Source organism: Etheostoma spectabile, chromosome 15 (assembly GCF_008692095.1).
Source record: "Etheostoma spectabile isolate EspeVRDwgs_2016 chromosome 15, UIUC_Espe_1.0, whole genome shotgun sequence".
Classification (NCBI taxonomy): domain Eukaryota; kingdom Metazoa; phylum Chordata; class Actinopteri; order Perciformes; family Percidae; genus Etheostoma; species Etheostoma spectabile.
The window spans coordinates 32,940,995-32,949,747 of record NC_045747.1 but is presented as its reverse complement, the minus strand read 5'-3'; the positions used below and the strand labels follow the sequence as shown (position 1 = coordinate 32,949,747).

General features: G+C 38.0%; 1 protein-coding gene across 1 annotated transcript in view; it reads left to right on the top strand.

The window, feature by feature from the left end:
• LOC116702608 (histone acetyltransferase KAT7) overlaps nucleotides 1-6,576 on the top strand; it is a 61,650-nt gene extending 55,074 nt beyond the window's left edge. The window contains exons 14-15 of the mRNA XM_032536927.1: nucleotides 1,047-1,153; nucleotides 1,546-6,576. Coding sequence (XP_032392818.1) covers nucleotides 1,047-1,153; nucleotides 1,546-1,644 — 206 coding nt within the window. The 3' untranslated portion in view covers nucleotides 1,645-6,576. The remainder of the gene's footprint in view (nucleotides 1-1,046; nucleotides 1,154-1,545) is intronic.
• The last annotated feature ends 2,177 nt before the right edge of the window (nucleotides 6,577-8,753 follow it).

Below are 8,753 nucleotides of genomic sequence, written 5' to 3'. Positions count from 1 at the left end.
GCCCTGACCTAAACCCAATTGAGCATCACTGGAGAGACCTGAAAATGGCTGTCCACCAACGTTCACCATCCAACCTGAAGGAACTGGGGAGGATCCCCAAATCCAGGTGTGAAAACTTGTTGCATCATTCCAAAGAAGACTCATGGCTGTACTAGCTCAAAAGGGTGCTTCTACTCAATACTGAGCAATGGGTCTGAATATTGATATTTGTGATATTTCAGGTTTTCATTTTTTAATAAATTTGCAAGCATTTCTACATTTCTTTTTTTTCTGTCAAGATCGGGTGTTGTGTGTACATTAACAAGAAATACAATAAACTTTAGATTTTTGGAAAAAGGCTGCAATGAAACAAAGAGTGAACAATTTAAAGGGGTCTTAATACTTTCCGTGCCCACTGTACTGTATTATTGAAATAATTTGTAATTAATTCCTGTTCATGCATTTGTACATTGTTGGTGGTTATGATATGGGACACTGATGAAAGAAATGTAAGGGAAAGGTTACTGGCCAACAGGCATCAGACTGGTCTGGAATATCAGAACAGCTGTAGTTTGTTTGTTTGTGGTCTTGTGTGTCTTTTTTAGTATTACACATTTGAGTGCCTTGTTATGTGTGCGACATGGAAGTTATGGTTCTAATAGTTGATAATGGTTCTGTAATATAATATATTTCATGTAATGTTTTTGCCTGTTATGTTTAATTTATTGGGCAATAAAGACAGATTTTTGTTAACAAAAAGTTTTTATGAACATCAATGACATTCAAAACAGTGATAACTGAAACAGATGTACAACACACCATGCAGTGTGTATACACATGTGTATTGCAAAGAGATCTAAGTACTACACAGACAAGAACATCTGCCTCTGCACCACCAAAGTGAACATAAAATAACTATAAAATATATAAATGCATATGACACTGTTTTCAAAACCCACGCAATCGACATATAGACACACTTGCAGGCGGCATCTCGGAAGTCTTTTTAATCAGATAGTCCTGATCCTTTCAATCTGACCTCCTCTTGTCCCATCTTGTGTTCACAGAGATCAGTCAGGAGACGGCAGTGAACCCAGTGGATATTGTTAGCACGCTGCAATCCCTCCAGATGCTCAAATACTGGAAGGGAAAGCACCTGGTTTTAAAGAGACAGGTAGGAAACAAAACCATCAAATTTGAAACTTATTTAATCCTATTCCTTTATAATTGGATAATATTTACCAAAATGTAATATAATTATAGCGTTTGACATACATGGCACTTATCACACCCATAGTTACCTAATTACAGTTAAATACAGTAAAAGAATTAATTAATTATTATTACTTAATTGTCTTGAAGACCATAAATGAACATGTACACGTGCATACACATACACACACCTACTGTCTGTTTGGCAGAAAATCTTTACTTTACCCAGCTGAATGGTTACCGTTTGAGTTTAGAACTCTTGTTACTGGGCTACTGTAGACAAGCACAAGCATTTTAGCTTGTAACACAGCTCCACATTGGTGTAGCCAAACAATGTGCATTTTCTTTCTGTAGGACCTTATTGACGACTGGAAGGCCAAGGAAACCAAACGTGGAAATGGCAAGAGCATTGACCCCACAGCCTTAAAATGGACACCGCCTAAAGGGACGTAGAAGGAGCTTCCTTTCACACTCCAAACACCCACACACACACATACACAGACAGATCCTCCACCACCTCCATTGGCATGCTCACAGACCCTGAGCCTAAACCCCTCACACACAAGCTCTTGTACAGACCGCTTGCAGCAGCTACAGCACAATCCACCGTTTCTCTGGATTCAGCAGTCACTGTCACGGCTCGGGAAATTGACTTCAGTCCAACAGTAGCTCACTGATAAAATGCCTGGTCCAGAGAATTTGTTATTAGATGAAAATGAGGCAAATGTGCATGAATTTGGACCTTGAATTTGAATACATGAATGAATAATCAGAAATCTAGTAAGTGCTTAAGACCTGGCTGTGTGTAGACACTTTGTAAGGTTTGGTACTGCAAAATTTGACAAAGTTGTACGCAATCAGGGCATAAAGGAGGGAATTAACACTTGCATGCAAAAGCAAACAAAAAAACATGCATAGCAATAAACATAGTTAATTTATGGCAGTGTTCAGTAACATAAAAACTAAAAGAGACAACCAAACAAAAGCAATATTGCAGCTGCAAGTTGGATTGAAACCAATAGACAGTTTGTTTGAAGGCAAACTAAACTCTACAGCCTGCCACTGGCTATTACTCACTTAAAAGACAGTAATATATTACATGGAGTGGAATTTTAATAACTTTCATCATTTGACAGATTGTAAGTGCATTTATATATTTTACACAGTTTATTAATGTGATTATTTATTTCATAAATGTAATATAGGACCCTTAGGGTTCCACAGCTATTCATCATTTATCTTTATATTTTTTATATTTTCGGATTTAGGCCCCTACTATTCAGTTTTCTAACAAACAGTACAAATTAAATGCAAAACAATAAGCTAGGCATCAGCCAGTGACGTCTGTCTACGTAGGACCCCGGCTGATGTCTCTTTGACCTCATTTGTTATCTGAAAAGTGAAAGTAATTGTGAGTTGTTCGACCACCTCCTGCCCAGACACCTGATTAGCACCGAGCACCAGACACGCCCGCTAATCCAATCTGCAGGCGGCCGGAATTGAACCTGTGCTGCTTTTCATTCTGTTCTCGAGATGGCCGACACAACGCATGCAAGCAGCACGTTGACTCATGCGATGCATTTAGGCAGACATAACCCAGCTGGCTGTGATTAAACAGGATGATTAAACAAGGCCTGAGCCCAAAGTGGATAACGTTTCTAGGAATAGGAGTCCCGAATTTTACTTTATCATTTATTCAGGATATGTGGCAGACATACGAAGCTTAGTGCTGCAAAACCTGGAAAAGAAAAAAAATGTATTAGTATGTAAGTTTAATGTAATAACAGAACGTTTTTCACTTCATGACAAGATATTATCACTTTATTACAACATACAAATGGATCAAGTTATAACAAGAAAATGTTTTTTTTATTACATGATTCTATTTATTACGTAATTACGTGAAAAGTTTCATGTTATAACAAGAAATTATCACGTTATTATGGGAACCATAACGCGCTAATTTTAAAGTGTTTTAACATGTAACGTTTCACGTTATAACATGATCATTCATCTTGTTAGAATATGAAACTCCTATTTGAATGAGGACACGGTGTGCAAACGGATGAATTGTTAAATTTGGCTCATATACTGTACTTGATTTAAATACGTTCTTATGGTTATAACAAGAAACCTTTAATTTTATAACGTGATAAATAATATGTAGTATTTACAAGAAAATGTTCTTGCTGTAACTTGAGTTTTTTGTTGTAATAACAAACATATTGTGTTAAAAACAAAATATCCTGTTATGACCTATAACTTTTCATGTAATAACGTGATACTGATAAGTTTTTAGTTTTCAGCCAGCTCTACGCTTACGTACAGACAGACTGGAAATCCTTGAAAAGGAATTTGATCACATCTTTTTAGAGTTGCAAAAAATTAGAACTACTATAAACTATTATCCCCAGGATTAACTATTGTCTTTTCACACAAAATGGGCATCAGCTACACAGCTGTTGCCTTAGGTCAAATCTTTACCAGATGTCTGAAAGACAGACCAACCCTTTAGTCTGACACTGACAGTGGCTGTTTGAACCTAGAGCGCATCAATAACTCTGCATCTCTCTCATGCAACAAACACACCCATTAGCTGTGTTAGAAACCGTTCCCTCATTCACTCTCTTGTTATTCCCTATATAGTGTTTATTAAACTTAAAACTAAAATATATAGGGAACGACCAAACAAGATTTCAGACGTAAACATATTGTTGCGTCATTAGATGCGTCGGTTATTTAAGAGACGTCCTTGAAAAAAAGCGAGCACTCAGGAGCATGGTTAAAGGCTGTGTATATGTTGAATGTTACGTTTCCATTGTTTAGAAACGAAAGCCCGCCCCATTTTTCAATTTCAGTTTTCACGTTTTTTTCTGCTTCTTCTTCTTCTCTTCCTCCGGGTAACCACAACCACGTTGCATTGTGGTAAACAGGAGTAAAATAAAGGGTACTTTCTCTCTTAATACATCCATGGTTGTATCGTATGTACGCTCAAATTAGCTGTGCATTGTGGGTCTTTTATAGTGGACTATATAGTGAATGAAATTAACCGCGGAGAATTGGAAGACCACTACAAAATGGCGAACACACACATATAGACAAATATGCACTCTGTCCGTGATGTGGAACGGTTTGTAACACAGCTATTGTGTCCAGTATTTAATCACAGCGACCAGGCGCTTATCTAGGCTGCTATAGCTGCCATTGGCTATGTTTGGATCGTGTTATGTCACCAGAAAGGAACATACCTGGATGTGTTTAATTACCACCTGTCTTCCCCTTCCTTTTTAAACCTTTTATCTTAGTGACAGCTTTGTTGTTTTATGTCTTCACTTATAGTGTGAAAAGTAAAGGTACGTAGGGGAATCAGAAGCTGTTCTCAGTGTTGGAGCAGCCAAACATGTTTGCTGTCTTTTCTGTGTCCTTTTGTGGTGGGTTGGTTAAAGTTCTCAATGCTATTTTATACTTTTTCTACCTCTAAGGTTTACCACTGTATAAAAGCTACAACGGCCCGTTTTAAGCATCTTTTTTTTGTAATCTGTTTGTAACTATATAGCTGTGTTCAGCCAGCAAGTGTGCTTTTTTTATTTACTAGATTTTAAATAAAATATATTTATAAACTTAGAAAAATATGTTAACTGTGTAGAACGCAAAAGACAAGAATGCTAGAGGAATGTCTGCTCTGTAGGACTGCCTTCCATGTAAATATGAATATTTATCTCAAGATTTTATGTAGTCTTGAATGTGTCTAGAAGTTCTCGAAAGATGCAGGAGGGAGGATCCAAGGCAACAAAGACAATGACAGAAGTCATTTACATTTCAGAGGTTCATCTCCTGTTATTAAAAGTGACATATGATTGAATCAGAACACGTCACTTTAGTACATTATCACTACTTGTCATCGCCGTAATTGCTGCTGCAAGCAGTCGGGAAAACACAAGCACATTCTTTTTGTGAGTGCCAGAATTTATCTATTATATAATACAGCCCACTGTGTATGATTGAAAACATTTTTATTTTTATTGATCAACATGTTCATTTTTTGTTCAGTAGTTTGACAGTTTGGGAAATTACTCTTATTCACTTTCTTGAGAGTTAGATGAGTAAATTGATACCACTCTGGTACCTGTGTGCTAAATATAAAGCAGGTTAGCTTAGCTTAGCACAAAAAGACATTGCTAGTACCTTTGTATTGTCTTTGTTGGGGGAAAACCTTTAGTCAATAGTAAATTTAGTAAATTTCAGGAAAAAAGGCTTATTGGAAAACATTCTATTGAGCTGTTTACCTCCTTCAAAGTCTGCCTTAATCGCCTTGTCTCTGTTTAAACATTTGTAAAATACAAGGGTTTTGCCCCATAGCAACAATTTGTACCAAATATGAGAGTGGTGTCATGTAACGCAGCAAAGCAAATAAGTATATTTCCCAAAAATGTCAAACTATTTATTTAAAGGAACACACAGACTTATTGGGACTTTAGCTTATTCACCGTATCCCCCAGAGTTAGATAAATCCATACGTACCCTTTTCATCTCTGTGTCGTAACTCTGTCTGACGCACTGAATCTGGGAGGTAACCGGCTCCATCTAGCCTACTGCTCCCAATACGTGACTAAATAACACAAACATTTTCCAGTTTACATGTTGTGATTTGTATAGTCACAGGGTGTACAAATAAGTCACATGAGACACAGCCATCTTCTAACCGTATACATACTGAGAACTATTCTCAGAAGGTGCTTGAGAATAGTTGGATTAATCTAACTCGGGGGATACAGTGAATAAGCTAAAGTCCCAGTAAGTCGGCGTGTTCCTTTAACCATTGTGCATAAGCTTAGACAGAAGTCGGCTGTGAAATTGGAGGTGTGTGGCCACCAATGTCAGACTGAATCATCTTTTTTTCTTTTTCTCTTTTTTTGTATTGTTGTTTTTGTGCCACAATGTCACCTTACCTTTACAAACTACAGCCGAGAGTTCTATTAGCTTTTCTTCTTTCTTCTAAAAACAATTGTTGCCTTTAAATTCTATATGTATGTATGTAGTTCTTTGTGTCTTGTTTTTCTGTTGTTGTTTTTTTAAACTGATGTTATCTTTTTACCATCTGTGGAATTATTCATCTGTGTTTTACATGTTTATGTTTTCTCTCATCCTGTGGTTGGTTTGCCTGTCTTCATTTGGGCTTTGCATGACATCTCAGACTGGCAGAGTCAATACAATATAGAAAGGTCTACATGTATCCTTTTAGCACCTGTTCTCAATAAACTTCTCTGAGACGGGCTGCTGGAATTAATCATCACTGTTGTATGTATAGGGACTGCTTTGTTTGCCAATTCTTAAGTGCATTTACAGAAAAGTGCACTTTTAAAGGGAAAATCTATCCTAAAAAAAGCAACTTCCTGATGATGTTCCATACATGTCTGTGCCGATTTTGTTATTGACTGTACTTTTGCTTTTGTCATGTTGATATATTTACCTGTAAAGGTATGATGGAGTGATTAAAATAATCTGCGGTCCCCTCAGAATCATTTGGCAGCCATTTTGTACTCACATTTAACATAAAATTCATCCTAAACAGCCTACTTTCTATTCTCACAGTAGCAGCAAAGGGAATGTCATTTTTGTCTCTTGACTGGAAAATACTTTTAAACCAAGGGGGGGGAGGGGGGGCACTCAACTTACTAAGGGCCACATTGAAAAATAAGAGTCACACCAGGGGTAGTCTATATATACAACTTTCCACTTCCGGGATTGCTCTGTTGCCGCCGGACATTTTGCCTGTGTATCTCATTTAGGACAGATATCCGTTGCCTTGGGCTTCATTTGTGGTGGCATTTTAAACTCTGGTGGATCATATAGCTCATATAGTCTTCTCACAGACAATTTGGTATTTATAAAGCTGTAAAAAATTCAGCAAGAAAGTACCTTAGCCATCCCAGAATTTAGCACATCAAGCAAAACGATGATTACATTTTTAGCTTCAGAGCAACTTGCTGGTTGTTAACACAGCTGAATAGAGTCATAGTTACTAAGAGAAATCAGAGGCATTCCATCACCTTCCATAGGCCACCCGTGAGCTGTTGTATTGTAGTCCTGCAGCACTTGACCCTGCCAACTATTAAAACTTAGCAATCAAAGCAGCGGCACACAAAAGTAGCGTGGCATCCATATGTAGCTCAGTTGTGCTTTTGTACTTGCTTCTCCCCCTTCCTTTCTCTTCAGTAATAAATGCAAATGGTGAAAAAAAAGCTGAGCTTGGTCAGATGTGTTGTTTGTGTGTTACACTAGCTGTTTCCCCCGGCAACAGTCCTAGTCCTGAGCGGGTAAAGGATTGTTTGGGCCAGGTCAGTTCGTCTATATCATGATGTTTCATTTCCGGGATTATTCAGGTGCCGCCGGAAATCCGGCCAGATGTCCCTCACCTTCTTCTTCATTTGTGTTGGCGTTCTAAACTCCGGTGGATTTCTGAGGACTATGGTTAACTGCTCCTCAGATCTCTGCAGGGTAAATCCAGACAGCTAGCTAGACTATCTGTCCAGTCTGAGTTGTCTGTTTCACGACTAAAACAACTTTTGAATGTACACATACAGTAAATGAGTTCAATATAAGTCTTCTAAATGCCAATTCTGTTTGGACTAGCCAGGCCCTCCTCCACAGTGGTGTGGAGGAAGGTCTGGTAATGCGAGAATAGTTAACAGTTAAACAAAGAATGTATGAATCAATGGCAAACAAGGTACTGTATGTGTCATTCTGCCTCTCACTAGGACGTGTCCACCTCCAGATGACAAGTAGGGATGTAACGAACACATCGCGAAAGGCTGCAACGTATTGCGAAAGATATTCCGAGATTTTTTTGCTTGTTGAAAGAAAATATCAACCAAGTACACTTTTCTCTCTGTTTATTTATCGCAAGTAATATCGTTATCGCAACATTCCACAACCCCGCCCCAAAATTCGAAACTGTTCAGTTTAACCTGCCCAGAAACTTATAAACATTTTCCTTTACATGAAGAAAGCTGTTTGCACCATAAGCTGATGCAGAAAAGGCCCAAATTGTTGAGGAAAAAAATCACCAGAATGCAGGAAAAAGTGTTGGATTTGCTCAAAATTTCATTTTTACTCAAAAGTGGAGATCTCAACGCTTCAAATATTGAGCCCAAAGTAATGCCCTTGTACACACAGGAAACCAAAAGTAAATTACATCTTAGACTGTTTGAAAGCTTCCATCACACTTCACTTTTTATCTCAACCGGTTGTTATCTTCACACATTAACACCGATTCCTAACCGATTCACGGAGCATCGTTACATCTCTAATTACAAGCCTTCACATAGCATTAAAGATGTGTATCCATCTGGGTGGTGACTAATTACTGGATGATAGGATGTGTAGGTATAGTTGAAACATGTAGCAGCCAGTCCTTTGGTTTTGTTTCACATTTGGTAGGAACTTTCTCTGATAAGTATGATGAATGGGTTATCATTTTCAGAGTATCACTACCAGTGGTTGCTAAGTGTGTGTACAGGGTCGGGTCCCCCCCCCTAAAATATGATTGCTCTCCCTGGTGC